At 45.9% G+C, this 20,157-nt stretch overlaps 1 protein-coding gene across 2 annotated transcripts in view; it reads right to left on the reverse strand.

Annotated features, from left to right (window-relative positions):
- CORO6 (coronin 6) overlaps nt 1-20,157 on the reverse strand; it is a 156,904-nt gene that overhangs the window by 51,875 nt on the left and 84,872 nt on the right. For both annotated transcript variants that reach the window (XM_040338567.1, XM_040338566.1), the window contains exon 3: nt 15,004-15,126. In XM_040338567.1, the coding sequence (XP_040194501.1) occupies nt 15,004-15,126 (123 nt within the window). The remainder of the gene's footprint in view (nt 1-15,003; nt 15,127-20,157) is intronic.

Genomic DNA, 20,157 nt, shown 5'->3' on the forward strand with positions numbered 1-20,157 from the left:
ATATTTTTTTTTAGAAAGTCAAAAATAAACTTCTATTTATCCTATTTTTCCATATCTCCGATTACAACTGAACTGCAGGTCTCCATTAATCTAATCATATGCTGTGGTCCCCACCCTGTCGCTTTCACGTCAGAGGAGGGAATTTTGGAAACGTACAAATGCTTTATGGTGATTGTGCAGAACAGTAATATTGTACTCTGGCTCCGTCCCGTAGCTGTTCACATTAGTTGAACAAAGGAGACGCCGCTCTTCCTGCATCTTCAATAATAATCTGACCATATGCTGATGCCTGGATAAGAATTTACTGGAATCCCCCAGCCCTCGTCACACGCTGGCCTCTGTTTCTGGCGTCTGATTAGTCGCTTCCCTGTTCCCATCTCCTTCTAGTGAAGTATAATTAGAAGTGCTGTATCACAGTGTGAGATCCAGACACCAGAGTGAGACACGTGGCCGCTGTGCATGTTCTATATTTAACCTGATACTTCAAACTCAAGGTAATATGTAGGCCTCATTCCCAGAATGTTCCAGAAGCTTCATTTACAGTATATTAAACGAGTTAAATGATAAGCTTGCCTAAAGTGTTTCCTTTTTCACCTTACGACTCGCAGGACTGTAGAGGATCTATGCCAGAACTTATCTCAGCTTGCATCCTTATGACTCTTGTAAACAGAGATCGTCAAACACTGCCTTTTGCATTTGAATAGAGAGCTGCTCACATACATGGGTTTAAACAGGAAACGCAGCAAAGACTGAGGCTGACCTGCTCTGCCTGTGTTTTGTCAGATTAGGCGACCCGTCAGAATGTGTAACGGAAGTGATGTTTCGTCACCGCCAATTTGCTACACCCTGCACTCCTCCATAGAGTGGGAAGGGGCAAGTGGACATCTTGTTACACCCACCATAGTTTAGGAAGGCCCGGAATGGAAAGGACCAAAAAGGAAAAATAATGCAGGGCCGGCATGACGAGGGATAAAGGAATGGCAAGGCAGGGGTTAAAGTTTTGGAACAGGAAACTGAGAGGAGTAGGAGGAGGAAGTGAACGGGCAGATGGGGGGCAGAGCATTATAAAAGGTGTGGGTGGGAGCGGAGGAGGCATTTGGGGAGTTTTTAGCCAAGAGAGAGGAAGCTTTCCCACCCACCCTCCCTAGGTTTTGTCACATGGGTTTCGTTGTTTTTGCTGTGTTGCTGGTTTTGTTTTTTTCTTTCAGGTTGTCTGGATTCTGGTCGTCATAACAGCTGGCTAAAATCAGATGGTATGGTAAAATGGTTAAGGCTGGAGGCCTGGTTATGGAAAATGATGTCCCGCAGTGTAGTGGTGGAAAGAGAGAAGTTTCCGGGGTGCCGTCAGAGACCAACAGACTGGGGAGTAAAAGAAATGTGATTGAAAATGTGGTTTTACATGTTAATAAAAGTTATTTTATTAAAGTTTTAAAAAGGGAGTTATTTTGGAATATTGGTTAATAAAAAAGGCTGTTGTGGCCAATTTATACTCCAACTCTGGTGTGGTCTATTACTTAATAGTAGTATAAGATGGGGTATGGTTATGGTAAAGGGGGTATGTGAGGGAGGTAATAGACTGGGGTTACAAAAGGTAATGCAAGTGGGATTATCTCTAGTGCACTGGTCATGCATTTTACACTTATTTTTAACAGTAAACTGAGGTTATATAGTGAAATACATTACTAAGAACTCCACCTGACAGTTTAGATGTTGAATTTTAAAAGCAGCGAACTTCTGTTAGATTAGCAAACCTGTGAGAACAGCAGGCTTGCTTTTAAAATTCAACATCTAAACAGTCAAACGGAGTTCCAAGTACTGCATTTCACTATATAACCTCAGTTTATTGTTAAAAATAATTGTAAAATGCAAAACTACGGTGGGTGTAACAAGATGTCCGCTTGCCCCCTTCCCACTCTCTCTTTACTGTGAGCGTGTGCGGGGTGTAGCAAGATGGCGGCAATGAAACGTCACTTCCGTTACACATTCTGATGGGTCGCCAAATGAGATGAAACACCTTCAGTGCAAATATATCTCAATAGGCCTTGCTGCATCCAACTCAAATGCAGCCTCAGAACTGCCATTCACACTACCCCATTGTAGTAAACACAAACAAATCTGCTGGCCTGCCTTTGATGTGCATTTTACACACACATACACACACACACACACGTGAAATACAGAAAAACAACACGCATCTATGCAAGATCCAACTTCCTGGACACTTTTATACAAACATAATGATTGCCAACCATCAAAGAAGCACAGTGCACTTGTGGAACTGTGGCTTCAATTCACAACAAGGATGTATGTAACAACTAGATTTGCATCATTTTCCTTTCTGCACCCATTTTTCGCTCACAACCGAAAAAACATACCTAAAAAAGTTAAAGCTCACGTCCTTGCTTCATATTACTTTAAATAGTTTACTTCATTAAGTGCTTAGGATTTTCTTCACTGAGTGCTGCAGTGTCTCTAAGCACTGTATATACTGTATGTAACATCAGCTACATACAGTACACAGTGCTGGGTTCCTGGCTGTGAGACAGAAACTTCCCATCCCATCTCACACCTGGAATAAAACAAAGCCTGCCTGAGCAGTGCTCTGCCATTCATAGGCAGTTTTGTATTCGGTGAATGAATGCAAAGCTTCCCATGATTGGCTGAGTGGGAGGGGGAGGCCGATGACATCACACTCTCAGACTCATAGAAAGCTTTGTTTTCATTCACAAAATACAAAGATGCCTATGTATGGCTGAGCACCGCTCAGGCAGCCTCTTTTGTTCCGGGTGTGAGACGGCAAGTTTCTGTCTCACAGCCGGAACCCAGCACTGTGTACTGTATGTAGCTGAAGTTACATGCAGTAAATATAGTGTTTAGAGACACTACAGCACTTAGTGAGGCAAATAGTTTGTTTGGACCAGCTTGGTCCAAACAATCTTTTTAAAGTGATATGAAACATGGAAGGCCTAATTTCGAATTGTTGAGGGTTTTTTATGTTTTTGTTTGGGGTATCCGTAGAAGAAGCGGACAGTTACAATGCCATATTCTTCCTCTAAAGTTTAGTTCTATGCATTCAGTCACCGGCTCTACTAAGATGGCTCCCAGAGTCCTCGCAGAGGAAGCACGTGTATCATGGCTGGCTCCCCACCTTGATAAAACAAAGGGGAAGAACTTCCCCTGCAAAAAGGATAAAAAAAATTAAAGCAGTGTTAAATCCAAAAGTAAGCATTTATTATATTGCGACTTATTAATCTATGGTGGTGGCTGCATGTGTTCTATTTTTTTAGGCTTTCTTTCCTGTATTTGTATCTGGTGATCTAGCCAGATAGTGACTTACATCATCCAATTATGTGCAAGCAAAAGTGATGTTTTTTTTTTTTTTTTCATTTTCCTTGCATGTAATTGGCTTTTGCTTGTACTGTAAATGGAAGCTGCACCTAATTTTTTAAACTCTGGTGCAACTACACATGCAAAGATAGTAAATAAACCCCAATGGAGATTAACAACTCATAACTTCATGACCACCCACCAAATATTGAGTAGGCCCCCACTTTTGCAGCCAAAACAGCCCCTTTGGCCACCAGAACAGCACCACAATATGTGTCAGTACTAAATTAAACAAAGTAAAAATAATAAAGGTCAAAAAGCCCTAATTACATCAACCCTCAAACACTTTAATACATTTTTAGAATTGGTTTTTAAATAAGATAAAATACACTGATCTAATAAATAATAAAACATTTACCCTATAGGAAACAAACATACTACGAACTAATTCTAGCCTGGAGAAAGGGAAGTATTTTATCATGCAGTTGCCTAATTTGGAAACCAGGAACATTTGTACAGGGGAAATACTTCCAGCAGGAAATTCTGAAAACCCATGACTGTATGTGTGAAAATCAGGGACAATTGGCAGCTATGCATCCTACTGACATCCTGTCAGCACATCAGACACCGTGTCCTTGTATAATTTAGTGGGCAGGATGGGCTTTCATTAACATGTTCCTACAGGCCATACATTGTGAGCCTCACATGTGACTAAAGATCATTGTGCTTGTGAGCAGGATGCAGCGTGGTGTGGTGAGCCGAGATCACACAGAGGCCGAGGTAGATGAGAACAGTGTATTAAGTAAGTCCCAACAATATACAATTAAGCCCGGTTGGTAGATGCAGCTGACCAGAGCCAATTAGGAAAATAGTAGAGGAGCGTTTCCTGAGATGATGCAGACAGCTTCTGCAAGGAGGTGCGGGAAAGCGGCCTGGCCGGTCCACACCCAAATAGGGGGCTTCCGAAGTGGAGATAGTGTAGTCCCTACACATTCCTTACTCCTCTTGAACCTTTCCCTGCCGCTATGAGCTGTCGTTCCTGACAGGAACCTGTCTCTACACTAACCACTCGCAAGTGCGCCAAAACCAGGAGCCACGGTCTAAAATATAACACTGCCCTGACCCAAGATGACCTCATAGGTCAACTCAAGTTCCTCACAATTTTATTTCCCCTCTGCATTGCCACTTACAGTGGGGAGTACATACTGCACCTGCCTGCATTCTACATTGGTCAAAGTTCCGTCCAACATTTTATAAATAGGATAGCAGTATTAATATTAAAACCAATAATGTATTGATATATCAATTCATAATATACGGTGTCTGCATTTTTCCCTTTATTTCCCATTACTGTATATCAAAAAAGAGAAAAAACGTTGCTGTAACTGTTTATAAAGCTGGGACTTCAGCTTTAATTATTTGAATCGGTCTAAATCTGTTGTTGACCAAAGTGGTCTCCATTGGTCCTTCATCTCAAGTGAGACGCACTCTATAATACTAAGTGTGCTACTGATCGGCTCACCAGGTGAAAATAAGAAAAGAAAAAAAAAACTAAAAAAGAAAACTAAATACAGCTACCACATTTTATAGTAGTATTAAACTCAAAAGCAAACGTTTTATTGTAGCTTACCAATTTTTAGATGTGATGAATGCATTAGTTTTCCCATGGTGATCAGTCCAGTAAGTCTGTTGTCTTTGTCTTTCAAAATAATAAGCGCTCTTGCAGATGTGTCACTTGGAATGTTGTGACAAACCATTTACTGAGATGCTTACAAATGATCAGCTTTTAATTATTTATGCAAAACCTTTATCCCAAAAGGTGAAAAAATGTTTGCTGCAACAGCTTATAAAGTGTTAGCTAGAGCTTAGGTTCAATTTGTAAGGGTAGATTCATACCAGGTGCAGCGGGACTTCATTGGGTGGCTATTCCAGCGCACCCGTCACAAGACAAGGCAAAATGCAGTGGTGTGGGCTATGTGCGCTGAAAATAAATATATTAATAATATAATAACACTCCCTTACCCTGACACAGGGATGGACTGGCCATAGGGACTACAGGGAGTTTCCCGGTGGGCCGATGGCTCAGTGGGCCGTTTTTTTAAAACAGAGATGCTGCTTGGAGGACTTTTTGTAACGCCCTGGCAGCGCCCCAGTGTGAAAGCACTCAGGCTTTCACACTGGGACTGCAGCGGAAGCGTTTTTCAGTCGCCTTACAGGCGCTATTTTTAGCCCAAACGCGCCTAAAAAACGCCTCAGTGTAAAAAGGGGTCCTACACTCACCCCCTCTCTTTTACAGTCACTCTCTTTTTCCTACACTCACCCCCCTCTCTCTCTCTCTTTCTCACCCTCTCATGATATACAATAATGGATGTAGGGGCCTTTTGGTGGGCGTGATTTTTCAGGGGGGTGGGGGCAGCATTTTATTGAATTAAAGTGGGCCGGTTTGGATGAAGTCCAGGGCCAAATTTTTGTCCCAGTCCAGCCCTGCCCAGACATGAACAATTCTGTTGTCCAAAGGTGCCCCCTGTGCTCCTTCATTCAGAGTGGGGGCACTCTAATACAGGAGGTGTGTTACTGGCTAGAGGACCAGGTGAAAACAGAGGGCAAAAGCTTAAAAACAAAAACAAAAAAATGAATGCAGTCACCACATGTAATAATTGGTAAGCTAAAATGTATTACATATTTGGTTTTGGGTTTAATACCGTTTAAAAAAAACCCCATAAGAAACAATAAGTAAAGAAAGAAAAGAAAAGAAAAGAATTATAAAGATAAATATAACAAGGAAAAGGGGAAAAAAGAAAAAAAAATAATAATACCCCTTTAAGATTGGTAAGCTTCAACCTATTAACGGTTTGTTTTTGAGTTTATTACCACTTTAAGATTATGTCTCATTTTAGATTTGATTAAATGTTTTAGGGTACCTTTCAGACCACTATCTTTTGTTGCTCACATATAAAACATTAATTTTGAATAGGCTTCCAAAACAAAAAGCATAAAAATTTTAAAAAAATGGTTACAAGTACAAAAATACATAAAAAAAAGAGTGTAAAGGAAATGCTTGTGTAGGCCAATTATTACAAATAAAAGTAAAGAAATAAAGGGAGAAAATGTAAAGGAAGACAGTGGGTTAGTAAATTAGAGTCTGTGGTTACAAATTACTAATTACCGCACTGCGATTATCCCAAAATAAACAAGGTCTAAAAAACGAAAAAGGAATATAGGCAGCTGCCAATACAAATCTCACTCCCCGGTGCTTTCAAACACCATAAATAAAATGTCATAGATAGCTTCTAAAGTTCTTCAATAAAAGTGACAAATTAGTAAATTCTCAAATATACATTAATTAATTAGAATTAATTAATTAGAAATCAACAATGTATTTGTGAATTGAAAATCAATGTGTATTACACTGTTGACTACACCATTGATGTTTAATTCATAAACATAATATTGATTTCTAATTTATGTAATGATCTCAACTTTTATGTTGAGGATTTATTACTTTTTCACTTGTATTGAATAGTTATAGAAGCTAGCGCTGATATTTATATATGGTAAAGCTTGCTGTGAATGGCTTGCTCAGCAGAGCCCTATCTAAACTACCTTTTTCTTTCTATCAGTATCATTGCTTAGATTGTGCGCAAGCACAGCAGCAGAGTTGTGTTGACTCCTGGAAAGAGAAGCTTTTACTAAGGGCTCTTTCACACTGGCGGATTCCACCAGCGGATCTGCCTACTCAGCGGGGATCTTTCCGCTGATCCCCGCTAAACAGGTGGATGACAGGTCTTTGTCCATGTTACTTATGCAGAGTAGACAGGGACACAGCCTGCTTTCCTCTATGGGAAGTCGGATGTATACGGACACCCTGTCCATTTATACCCGACTGCCATCCACTCTGATCCTCTAGACCAGTGGTTCTCAACCTTTCTAGTGCCGTGACCCCTTGATTAAATTTCCCATGTTGTGGGGACCCCTAACAGTAAAATTATTTTCGTAGCGTGGGTTGTCAGCAACCAAGGCAAGACAAGTAATTTATGCCCCTAACCCACTGACATTTAATGCTCCCTGAGTCCCTTCCACTCCAACAGTAATAAACCCCTTATGGTACTGTAGCACTACCCCCGAAGGAGCTGCTGGATTGTTTTGGGTGTCATGTTACCTCCAATACTCCGCTGTCTAGGGTACACGATGCGAGCTGAAGAGAAACTGCAATGTCCACACTTTAGATGTCTTTTTCTGTGCTTTATTACCCAACGGGGTAAAATTAAAAAAGGAGTAGTAGTTGAAGAAGTAGAAGGGATAATAAGTAGTAGGTCCAGGTGTACAACTTGGTTTGGAAACAATCCTGCTTCCAGCAATAAACTCTCGTCGCCACTCTAGCCAGAGTGGGTATAGTGCACCTGGATAGGCCTCTCTCACCAGCCTAGCAGCCAGAGTGTCACACGGAACTTTAGCAAAGTCTCTGCCACAGACCTTCCCAAAGATGGAGATATTCTCGGTCCAGAATCCTTCTCAATTCAGTATTAAGCACCCGGATCTCTTTTGAATGAACTTAAGTAAATTCAGTACTCACAGGCGAGCATCATCCAGCCTTTCAGTAACATTGCGTCCTTCAATGAAGTTGAGGCCTTCCCTGAGTGTACCAGCCTCGTGCTCGGTGCATTCCAGAACAGGTACTTCATTCGGCGGCTTCCTCCCTCAGGAAGGACAGCGCAGGACCACTCTGTTCATGTAGACCCAGTCTGACTACTGGGCCTACCTGGTAAATCACGACTCTGGAACAACGTGGCCCTGGAGCCAGGAACTCTTGGACACGCACCCCAGGCCAGGAGGGCCACACACAGGGGTGGTGGGACGACTGCCCAGGGCGGACGACGACGACCCAGAACTAATGATGTCTATCCCTTAAATTCTCTCCCCCAGTATGCACAGCGAGGCGATCAACCCCCACTGATTGGCCGCTGAGAAAGAATACCCAAAACACCTTGATCTGACTCCTGACACCCTTGGCCTGGGGTGGAACTGACACCCCAGACAACAATAGTGATCACCTGCAGTACAGCCATGGCTGGAACAGAGGCCCGAATTTTGAAAACAAAATCAGTCAGAGATAACTAATTCTTAAAGAAGGGCCAGCAGAGAAAAACAGCTGCCCACTACAGTACATTTTAATTTGTACCACTCTTTCTCTTTGTTCTCCTTTCTTTCCCTTTTATCCCTCTCTCTCTAATTTCTTGTCCCCCCCCCCCCATCCCTGGCGCTTTCTCTTATTCTTTCTCTCCCATTTTCTTTTTTCCTCCCCTTCTTTCCCTCTCCCTTCTATGTATTCTCTATTTTTATTCCTTATCTTACTCCTTGGTGGGGGGAACGGGATGAGTGGCAGTGCTGGCGGGGAGTTGGGATGAGTGGGGGGAGTTCTGATCAGCCAACTTAGGTACTCTTGATCAAGGGCATCTGCGGATCTGAGAACTGAGGTGGGGACTTTTAATAACTATAATCACAGGTAGTTTTACTCACTGTGTCACTGTCTCGAGACTTTGTGGTGTCTCGTAGCAGTGACACCTATGCCGAAATCAGGAGATAGGGTCTCCTCCAGCCCCTTCCACTTCACATTCCTCACCAGTCAGCTGACCTCTAGTTTCTTTCCCCCCAGCCATGCTGTGAACTGAATGGGCAGAGTTGAAGAGGCTGAGTGGGCGGCCGCGGGCTCCAGGAACAGCCCAGCTGGGCGGCCGCAAAAAGGCTGGGAGAGTGGTGCGAGCTTCAGGAACAGCCAAGGATTTGGTGACCCCTGGAAAATCATCATTCGACCCCCGAGGGTGTCCCGACCCCCAGGTTGAGAACCACTGCACTAGATGAATAGACATATGTCCATTTACATCCACCGCACATAGAAGGCAATGGATGGTTCGATCGGGTTCACCTGTCAGTTTTTTAGGCGGCCCAAATCAGTCTGCCCATGTGAAGAGGGGCCTTACTCATCTGACCACTGACGCCAATGCATAGTTTAAAGCTGTGGCTCTATGGACCACTGGACACATCTTTTTCTGTAAATCCACGGTGGTCAATGATTCCCAAATTCTGCCCAAAACGCATATTTAACCCCTTATGCCTGCCGCACGACTATATACGTCCGCAAAATGGCACGGACAGGCAGATGGGCGTATATATACGTCCCTGCCTTCTAGCGGGTGGGGGGTCCGATCGAGACCCCCCCCCCGCTGCGTGTGCCGGGCGGATTCCCTCGGGGAGTGATCCGGGACGACGGCGCGGCTATTCGTTTATAGCCGCTCCGTCGCGTTCGCTCCCCGGAGCTGAAGAACGGGGAGAGCCGTATGTAAACACGGCTTCCCCGTGCTTCACTGTGGCGGCGTATCGATCGAGTGATCCTTTTTATAAGGGAGACTCGATCTATGACGTCAGTCCTACAGCCACACACCCCTACAGTTGTAAACACACACTAGGTGAACCCTAACTCCTACAGCGCCCCCTGTGGTTAACTCCCAAACTGCAACTGTCATTTTCACAATAAACAATGCAATTTAAATGCATTTTTTGCTGTGAAAATGACAATGGTCCCAAAAATGTGTCAAAATTGTCCGAAGTGTCTGCCATAATGTCGCAGTCACGAAAAAAATCGATGCTCGCCGATCTAAAATGCTCTGGCCTATTTTTTGTCCCAGTCCAGGCCTGTCTATTAGTGCATAGCAGGCTTTAACGTGAAGCCAATCTGCTTTACATTTTATAAGTACACCAAATTTTCAGGCATGGAGCTATACAGTGTCATCTGATGCTGACGTTCAGAGGCTTATTTATACTTTAAATACAGCTTACAGCAAGACATCTGTTTATGTGCTCTGTACTAAAGGCAAACAATTAAATGAGCCATTCCATGAAGCACTTTACATTTCTTATGTGGCCCACAGTAAATGATGAGCATAGACAGTAAGATTTAATTTCAGATTTTATCAGGTCAGGTCAACAAAAAATACCATTACCCGCCACCTATAGTATAATGTGAGTGTCTTTCAACAGATTGTTCAGGTAGGCCTCTACATAGCTGGTGCTACATTTTGTTGTTCAGATAGATCAAATGTAAAGCAAAACCTGTCCCTATGCGGCATCTTAGCATTTATCAGACTAATGTAAAATCTGGGGCTGTTTTTTTCTGTATGAACAAAACATGTAAGGACTAGCAAATTCGTGAACTTAAAAAAAAAAAAGTTGGTATGATCAGAAGGACACATCAGAGTAAAGAATTGCAAACCAAAATTAAAGGAAGGTAATTAAATATACTTAATTAATAAAATAAATAATACTCAGCCTGTCCGAACAGCTACATATATTATACCGCACTGTGTTCTGGCCAGTGTTAATTTTGGCAGAAAATTAAAATTTCGTTTTAGTCTTAGTCTTAAGACTAAAATGGCATTTTAGTTTTAGTCTCATTTTAGTCTTCTTTCAATTGTTTTAGTTTTAGTCGTATTTAGTCGACTAAATCTCCAGGACATTTTAGTCGACTAAAACTCATTTTAGTCATCTAAAATCAAATGGGTGTTGTTAAATTGTAATGCAGCATTTAAGCATTTCTCTACAACTTCCAAACTCATTATATACTGCTGGAGTGAAAAATCGAATATGTTATTTTTTATGGTATTGAGGTATGAACATGCACTACAGACTAGTGGTAATTTGGATGTCAAATTTCAATTTAGTTTTAATCTTAGGCCCAAATCCACAAAAGGGATACGACGGCGTAACTGCTGTTACGCCGTCGTATCCCTGTTCCTAACTATGGAACTGATCCACAGAATCAGTTTTCCATAGTTAGGCAGAAGATCCGGCATGTGTAAGGGACTTACACTGCCGGATCTTAGGATGCAGTACCGCAGCTGCCGCTGGGGGCATTTTGTGTCGAAATGCCGCCTCGGGTATGCAAATTAGCACTTACGGAGATCCACGAAGCTTTTCAGCTTCGTTTTTTCTCCGTAAGTTTTAGTTTGCATACGCAAAATAAGGGCTGCTTTTACAAGGTGTAAAGTTAGTACACCATGTAAAAGCAGACCTTTCTGTCCAGCGACACGATTTTTTTTTAAATTTGAATTATTTTTTTTCCGCCGTATCTTTTTTTTTTTTCCGACGCAACTTTATTGACCCGTCGCAATCCACAAAACTCGGCGTAACTTAATTCCGCGCTATGCACGTCGGGAAAATGACGTCACGAGCATGCGCAGTACGGCCGGTGCGGGAGCGCGCCTAATTTAAATGGGAATCGCCCCCATGAAAATAGGAACGCCTTGCGCCGGCGGAATTTAAGTTACACAGCCCAAAATTTCTAGGTAAGTGCTTTGTGGATCGGGCACTTAGGTAGAAATTTTAAGGCAGTGTAACTTAAATGGAAAAATGTACGTTACGCACGATCTTTGTGGATTTGGCCCTTTGTCTTTTGACTAAAATGCCATTTTAGTTTTAGTCCTATTTTAGTAGACTAAAATGATATCAAGTTAGTCAACTAAAATGTTTTAGTCGGTTTTAGGTCGATAAAATTGACACTGGTTCTGGCACTGAAACATGAACTTCCCGTTCTGCTGGCGCTGATCAGGCATTCACAAGAAGCCTCATATTTATATGATTGAACACAATGCTTCCTCTGATTGGCTGAGGGGAAGAGGCACGCAAATGATGTCATGATCTCCTCCTCAGCCAAGCAGAAGAAGCCTTAGGGTCAGGTCACACCACATGCAGACCAGTGCATTTTTTTCTGCATTGAAAACGCATGGAAAGTAGGTTACATGGTTTTCTTTTATTGGGTACAAAAAATAGTGGTACAAAAAGGGGTGTCATATGTCAAGAGAAATGCATAACATATGGTTTACAGGCAAGGAAAATTATGTTAATCTATGCAATATGTGATAGAGGTACATTGCTATGGTTAAAGCGGGAGTTCACCCATTTATTAAATTTTTTTTTTCTTCCCCTAGATTCCTGCTCGTTCCGTCTAGGGGAATCGGCTATTTGTATTAAAATATGAGCAGTACTTACCCGTTTTCGAGCTGCATCTTCTTTCGTCGCTTCCGGGTATGGGTCTTCGGGAGCGGGCGTTCCTTCTTGATTGACAGTCTTCCGAGAGGCTTCCGACGGTCGCATCCATCGTGTCACTCGTAGCCGAAAGAAGCCGAACGTCGGTGCGGCTCTATACTGCGCCTGCGCACCGACGTTCGGCTTCTTTCGGAAAATCGTGACGCGATGGATGCGACCGTCGGAAGCCTCTCGGAAGACTGTCAATCAAGAAGGAACGCCCATTCCCGTAGCCCATACCCGGAAGCGACGGAGAGGATGCATCTCGTAAACGGGTAAGTACTGCACATATTTTAAAACAAATAGCCGATTCCCCTAGAGAAAACGAGCAGGAATCTAAGGGGGAAAAGTGCCCTCTAAGGGTGAACCCCCGCTTTAACTAATATGCAAACAGAAGTATCCTTGAATACAACAAACAAGTTAAGTTTTTCAATGATCTGTGATTAAAAGTAGTATTATTCAGAAAAAAGAAAAAAGAGTGAACCAAGGATCCCATTTTTTATCATATAAGTGATTTGTGTTGTGTAGGGTGTGAAATATTTTTCCCATAAAGGTTAATGTTGTTTTTTTGTACTTTCAATTGGAGGTACTGATGGGGATTTCCAATGGTCAGCCAGTGTATTGCCACACAGATTGTGTGGATCAGTCTCATGTTATGGATGGATAGTGAGGAAAATAAATTCCGCACTCCAATCGTTGCTCTTTAAAAAAAAATCGTTGTTTTTATTGACAAGCCACAGTGAGCAAATGCAAATGAAAACAGTCAACGCGTTTCAGCCAATAAGGCCTTAGTCATAACCACTATGTATGGATAGCCCTGTAGTTGGGCATAATAAAAGGCAGTTGTGGAATGAGAGCTGTATGATATTGGTTTTCAATGGCATAGTTTACACCAGTGCTTGGAGTTCCAGTGCGTTCCAGTTCCAGAAAAGAAAGTAGAACATGCTGCATTTTTCCTGCACTGGACTGGACTGGAATGCTGTAAAACTTACCAAAAAGGCACTGAACACACGTTATTGAAAGGTTACGAAAAAAAAAAGAGGGGGGGTGCACTGGACTGCATCAAAAATTCACCAAAAATGCACTGGAATGCATCAAAACCATGCTAAAAACGTGCATGCAAAAAAAAGCATCCAGACTGCGTTTCTATGGTGTGAACTGGCCCTTATAATCATTTAGGAAATACATACTGTAGCTTCCTGTGAATGGCGGACCAGCACCCAGCCCAACTACATTTTGATAGAGGAAGATGCCAGAACACAGCGGCATTGCTATGTACAATATATACAGTGCACACAACCGCTTGGTCCAAACAAACGATTTAAAGTTCTCTAAAACCTGGAGTTAAAGCGGAGTTCCGAATAAAAAAAATAAAGTCGGCAGCTACAAATACTGCTGCTGACTTTTAAAATGAGGACACTTACCTGTCCAGGGCACCCGTGATGTCCTCACCCAAAGCCGATCCATCCCCTCGGCTCCGGGTGCAGGCCCTGACATTGCTAGTAAGGGAATCAGGAAGTGAAGCCTTGCGGATTCCAAGCCTGGTTCCCTACTGCGCATGCGCGAGTAACGCTGCACGTTCTGAGTGGTCCCTGCTGTCTTTTAGGACCCGTGTGTCTCCCAGAAGACAGCAGGGGGGACGGAGAAGGGGCCGAACATGGTATAGATCGCTGTGAATACTGTTGTTATCTTTCGCTAGAAGTGGGAGAAAATACCTGTATTAGACAGGCATCTGCCCCCCCCCCCCAAAAAGATTCCAAATGTGACACCGGTGGGGGAGGAATCCAGACAGCGGAAATGTATTTTTGGGTGGAACTCCGTTTTTAGCTAAGTTTGGGGGGTGTTCACTTTTGCAAAGCCCCAACTAACTCATTTTGTACAAGCTCTGCAGCTTTATTTGCGATCCTGTCTTCAGTACTTAGTAAGTCACTGTGATAAAGAATTAGAAGCTCTCTAAGGTTTTTTACTGCTTTTTGTGTTTCTATTAGTGTTGACAGTGATGCTTCTGGTGGGAGCCACTGTCAATCAACACAGCAGGGTTGTGTGGTGGCCAAACTGACTACAGGTGATACAGGCATGTATCACAGCATCCTGTATGTCTATGCAAGAAAGAGATATAAAAACTGATCACGCCAGCACAGATCTGCGTACATACTTGGTGTGGTTAGGAGCGAGGGGCAACAATTACCCACAACAATATACCGTATATACTCGAGTATAAGCCGAGTTTTTCAGCACATTTTTTTGTGCTGAAAATGCCCTCCTCGGCTTATACTCGTTTCCATCTGCAGCTTTGTGCGCCTGATCGCCCGGCACAGTGACGTCAGTCTAATCAACGGCCGTGCAGTGTAACAAAGCCCCGCCTCCTTCTCGTCCTCAATAGGCGGAACACTGAACACTGACTTACTGCTGGAAAACTGAGCGTTCCATCTATCATGGATGAGGAGGAGAGGGGGCTTTGTTTCACTGGACAACCGCTGACTGACTGCATGACGGGTATGCAGATTCTCCATTATAAATGGGCACCTATATACTGTGTGAAGGACATGAAAGAAGATCAGAAGGTGGTTTAGTCATAAATAAGCAAGTTACACTTACCATGATGGTAGTGTCATCTGAAGCACTGGCAATGACATTATCATTGTGCGGACACCAATCAATGTCTAGTACCGGAGCTGTGTGGCCACTGACTGTAGGATGATTCTTATCCACACGTCCAGCCTGAAACAAAAAAAGAATGATGTGTAGACACATGTAGCGAAAATAATAATTTATAATAATATAAATGGTTAGTTTTTTTATGTAACCATTTGCATGTAAACTTTGTACATTTTCATTTATTACATTTTGTAAGGCTGCAGTTAAAAAGTGCTTATGTACAGTACTGCTCTAGGCAGACTTCTGAATCCCAACTTGTGGCCATGGGTGCTGTGGCCAAATGGGGTTTGGTCTCCTCTTGGTATGCAAAGTTCAAACATAAACAGCCTCACTTCTGCCAAATCCTTTTTTTCTTCACGTACCTTTTACATAGCCAGGGGTCATGTAACAAGCATAAATTGTTTGTGTTTGAATTTCCATTTAAAAAAAATTTTTTGTACCAGGTACATAGTCTCAGGCCCGGATTCAGAAAGACTTACGACGGGCGTATCGGTCGATACGCCGCCGTAAGTCCGAATCCACGCCGCCGCAACTTTAAGCGTATGCTCAAACTGAGATACGCTTAAATGTTGCTAAGATACGACCGGCGTAAGTCTCCTACGCCGTCGTATCTTAACTGCATATTTACGCTGGCCGCTAGGGGCGTGTACGCTGATTTACGCCTAGAATATGTAAATCAGCGAGATACGCCTATACTGCTCCTATAAAAGGCACCTATAGCACCCTTTACTTCAGATATACAGCATCTATACTGCATGCTGGTTATGAAGACTGTTGCCAAGTGCACCAATTATATTCTATTTAAAAGGTCCCACCTATAGCTGAAAAATACAGTAAAGAACTACCCTCTAAAAAAGCCATTCTACAAGCCTCCATCTATTTCTCACATAAAGGGTACCTCCATCCATTTATCCAGGATGACAGTATAGTCCCCAGAATGCAATTATTTACAACCAAATTGCTGCTGATCATACTGTATCGTAACTGCATTACTACCATTACTGCCTTTATCGTTACTAATCATACTGTATGACAATAAATTATTTGCCTTCCTTAACCTGCTTAGCATCTGCATTCTAATACAGTATCATTGTTGTGTTCCTGGTTGTACCTATAGTGATTTCTGTGATATTACAAGCTTTGGGTACTTGGCCTGGTGTGCTGGAGGGGCTCGGGTCTTTGAGGAGGTCGACCCACCCTATCTAGCTGCTTCTGCAGGGGTAGCGCTACAAAAACATTGGGTTTGGCCTTGAATTAAGTGCCCCATCACATGTTAGCATAGGCTAGGACCAGGGCCGGTGATGTGAAATTTCCTCAAACCTGTGAAAAAATCGGACCCGCGTCACTTCCGGTGCTCGTACGTCAGAGCACAGCTGATCGCGGGTCCACGGCGCATGCGCAGCGCATGCGCAGATGGGTTTTTTGAGTCTGAAAATATCCTTGACTGGGGTAGGCGGGCAGAGGCGGATCAAGCTCAATTCAGAGACTCGGGTGGGCGGGGCGGAGGCGGTGCAACATTCTCTATTACATTATCGGCAGCACCGCCTCCAGCCCCGTCCCTAAGCAGAGTTTCTTGAGGTCCGTGAAAAATATAGATTTGGGTGGGCGGGCGGAGGCGGAGCAACATTCTCTATTACATTGCCGCCAGCACCGCCTCCAGCCCCGTCCCTTTACACACAGTAGCCTGCTTCTTCCCATACTATTTTGGTCCGAGAATTTCACAGACTCGGGTAGGCGGGACGGAGGCGGAGCAACAGTTTAATGCGCAATATTAAAGTCTGTCAAGAAAATGTCTATTTAGGTGGAGAGCTTATGAATACATGACCAACAAACACTTTTCCATTTTATTACTCATTTTAATGGGACAGTTTAAAGTGCCAAAAAGTAAAGTTCCGCTCTTCTGTATTTTTTTAGGCTCCATGTACACGGGACCATCCTCACCCCCCCCCCCCCCCACCGCCATCCTCCCAGCTGCAGGGATCACCCCCCCCCACCGCCATCCTCCCAGCTGCAGGGATCAACCCCCCCCCCACCGCCATCCTCCCAGCTGCAGGGATCAACCCCCCCCCCCCACCGCCATCCTCCCAGCTGCAGGGATCAACCCCCCCCCCACCGCCATCCTCCCAGCTGTACGAATCCCCCCCCCCCCACCACCATCCTCCCAGCTGTACTAACCCCCCCCCACCCCACCGCCATCCTCCCAGCTGTACGAATCACCCCCCCCCACCCCCATCCTCCCAGCTGTAGGGACCCCCCCCCCCCCCCCCCATCGCCATCCTCCCAGCTGTACGAATCACCACCCCCCCACCGCCATCCTCCCAGCTGTACGAATCACCCCCCCCCCACCGCCATCCTCCCAGCTGTACGAATCACCACCCCCCCACCGCCATCCTCCCAGCTGTACGAATCATGCCCCCCCCCCCCACCACCATCCTCGGACCTGTGAAAAAATCGGACCGCGTCACTTCCGGTGCTCGTACGTCAGGAGCACAGCTGATCGCTGGTCCAAGGCGCATGTGCAGATGCTTTTTTTTGGTCCGTGAATATCCTACACTGGGGTAGGTCACTTGTGCCCATCATACGCAGCCAGTGTGCCCACTATTTGCAGCCACTTGTGCCCATCATACGCAGCAGTTGTGCCCTCCATATGCAGTCACTTGTACCCGTCATACGCGGCACTTCCTTCTTATTCTGTAGTGGCGGCTGTGGCTCCTGTGTCCGCTTGGCTCCTCAGGCTTCCTCCGTCATGTCTCCTTTTCCGCCAAAGCGTTAGGCATCCGATAGGATAGCCTAAAGCTTTGGCCAATCGGGAGACAGGTTTTACTGACCTGCCTGCTGATTGGCAAGGAGGAACTTTGGTGTGAAAATAGCTTCTGGCTCTTATCACGTGCTTAAAGATACACACCCCTCCTATTCCCGCCATAGTAGTTCATGCGTCCGGCATCATGAATAGGGAGGGCAGCAGAGGTGACGGGGGCGGTGCCCATGCGGGGACACCATTCTCTCCCCCAGAGGACGGGGACACCATTCTCTCCCCCGGAGGACGAGGACACCATTCTCTCCCCCGGAGGACAGGGACACCATTCTCTCCCCCAGAGGACGGGGACACCATTCTCTCCCCTGGAGGACAGGGACACCATTCTCTCCCCCAGAGGACGAGGACACCATTCTCTCCCCTGGAGGACAGGGACACCATTCTCTCCCCCAGAGGACGGGGACACCATTCTCTCCCCTGGAGGACGAGGACACCATTCTCTCCCCTGGAGGACGGGGACACCATTCTCTCCCCCAGAGGACGGGGACACCATTCTCTCCCCCGGAGGACGAGGACACCATTCTCTCCCCCGAGGACGAGTACACCCTTCTCTCCCCAGAGGTAGGGAACACCATTCTCTCCCCCGGAGGACGAGGACACCATTCTTTCCCCCGGAGGACGAGGACACCCTTCTCTCCCCCGGAGGACGGGGACACCCTTCTCTCCCCCGGAGGACAGGGACACCAGGGCTGGACTGGGACAAAAATATTGCCCTGGACTTCATACACTTTGACAAGTCTCTCCCACGGCGGCCGGCCCCCATGCACCTCTGTCCCCCTCTCTGCTCCTCTGGTTCTCCCCCTGCTTCTCTGTTCCCCCACATGCTTCTCTATCCCCCCCCATGCTCCTCTTACCCTCATGCTTCTCTGGTCCCCCGTGTGCTCCACTGATACCCCCCCTGCTTCTCTGTTCCTACACATGCTTCTCTGTTCCTCTCCTATTTCTCTATACCCCCCCCCCCCATGATGCTCTGGTCCCCCATGTGCCTCTATCCCCTGTCCCTCATGATGCTCTGGTTCCCCACAGCGCTCACCTCCTCTCCCTGTCCAGCCCTGGTGTCCTCGTCCTCCGGGGGAGAGAATGGTGTCCTCGTCCTCCAGGGGAGAGAATGGTGTCCTCGTCCCAGGGATGGACTGGCCATTGGGACTACAGGGAGTTTCCCGGTGGGCCGATGACTCAGTGGGCTGGCTTCAGTGACAGCAGACTGCCACCCCCCTCTGCTCCTCTGTCTCTCCCTTCCCACAGCGCTCACCTGGGGGGAACAGAGAAGCAGGGGGAGGACCAGAGGAGCAGGGGGAGGACCAGAGGAGCAGGGGGGATGACAGAGGAGCAAGGGGGAGGAGACAGACAGCTGACTCAACAGCTATGGCCTGGGAGTTTCTCACTTCTGCCTAATCTTGTCCCATAAGGGGGGCACGGAACTGATTCTTTGCCCCGGGTGAAATAATGTCTAGCTTCCCCACTGGTACTGCCTATAAGAGTACTAGTACCAGCCATTCTACTCTAATAAAGTAGAACGGCTAGTGGCTAGTGAAGGGGGAGAGGGGGCTTGGGTGGCTGGGGGGGGTGCGGGAGTTGTCCGGCCGCCATGGGAGAGACCTGTCAAAGTGGGCCAGTCTGGATGAAGTCCAGGGCCAAATTTCTGTCCCAGTCCAGCCCTGCCTCGTCCTCCAGGGGAGAGAATGGTGTCCCCTACATCTGGGGAGAGAAGGGTGTCCCCGTCCTCTGGGGGAGAGAATGGTGTCCTCGTCCTCCGGGGAGAGAATGGTGTCCCAGTCCTCTGGGGGAGAGAATGGTGTCCCCGTCCTCTGGGGGAGAGAATGGTGTCCTCCTCCTCCGGGGAGAGAATGGTGTCCTCGGGGGAGAGAATGGTGTCCCAGTCCTCTGGGGGAGAGAATGGTGTCCCCGTCCTCTGGGGGAGAGAATGGTGTCCCCGTCCTCCGAGGGAGAGAATGGTGTCCTCATCCTCCGGGGGAGAGAATGGTGTCCCCTACCTCTGGGGAGAGAAGGGTGTCCCCGTCCTCGGGGGAGAGAATGGTGTCTCCATCATCCAGGGGAGAGAATGGTGTCCCCTACCTCTCGGGAGAGAAGGATGTCTGTCCCCGTCCTAAGGGGAGAAGGGTGGCACCCTCTCCTCCTCCAACCACCCAAGGATCAGCTCTTCCAATTTGGCCCACACTGTGGCCCATCTCCTTCTCCTTCAAACAGCCAGGGGCCCACTCCTTCTCTGCCAACCACCCAGGCTCTCTCTCCTTCTCCCCCGGCCACGCAGGGGCCCT

This window comes from Rana temporaria, chromosome 2, assembly GCF_905171775.1.
Source record: "Rana temporaria chromosome 2, aRanTem1.1, whole genome shotgun sequence".
In the NCBI taxonomy this organism is placed as follows: Eukaryota; Metazoa; Chordata; class Amphibia; order Anura; family Ranidae; genus Rana; species Rana temporaria.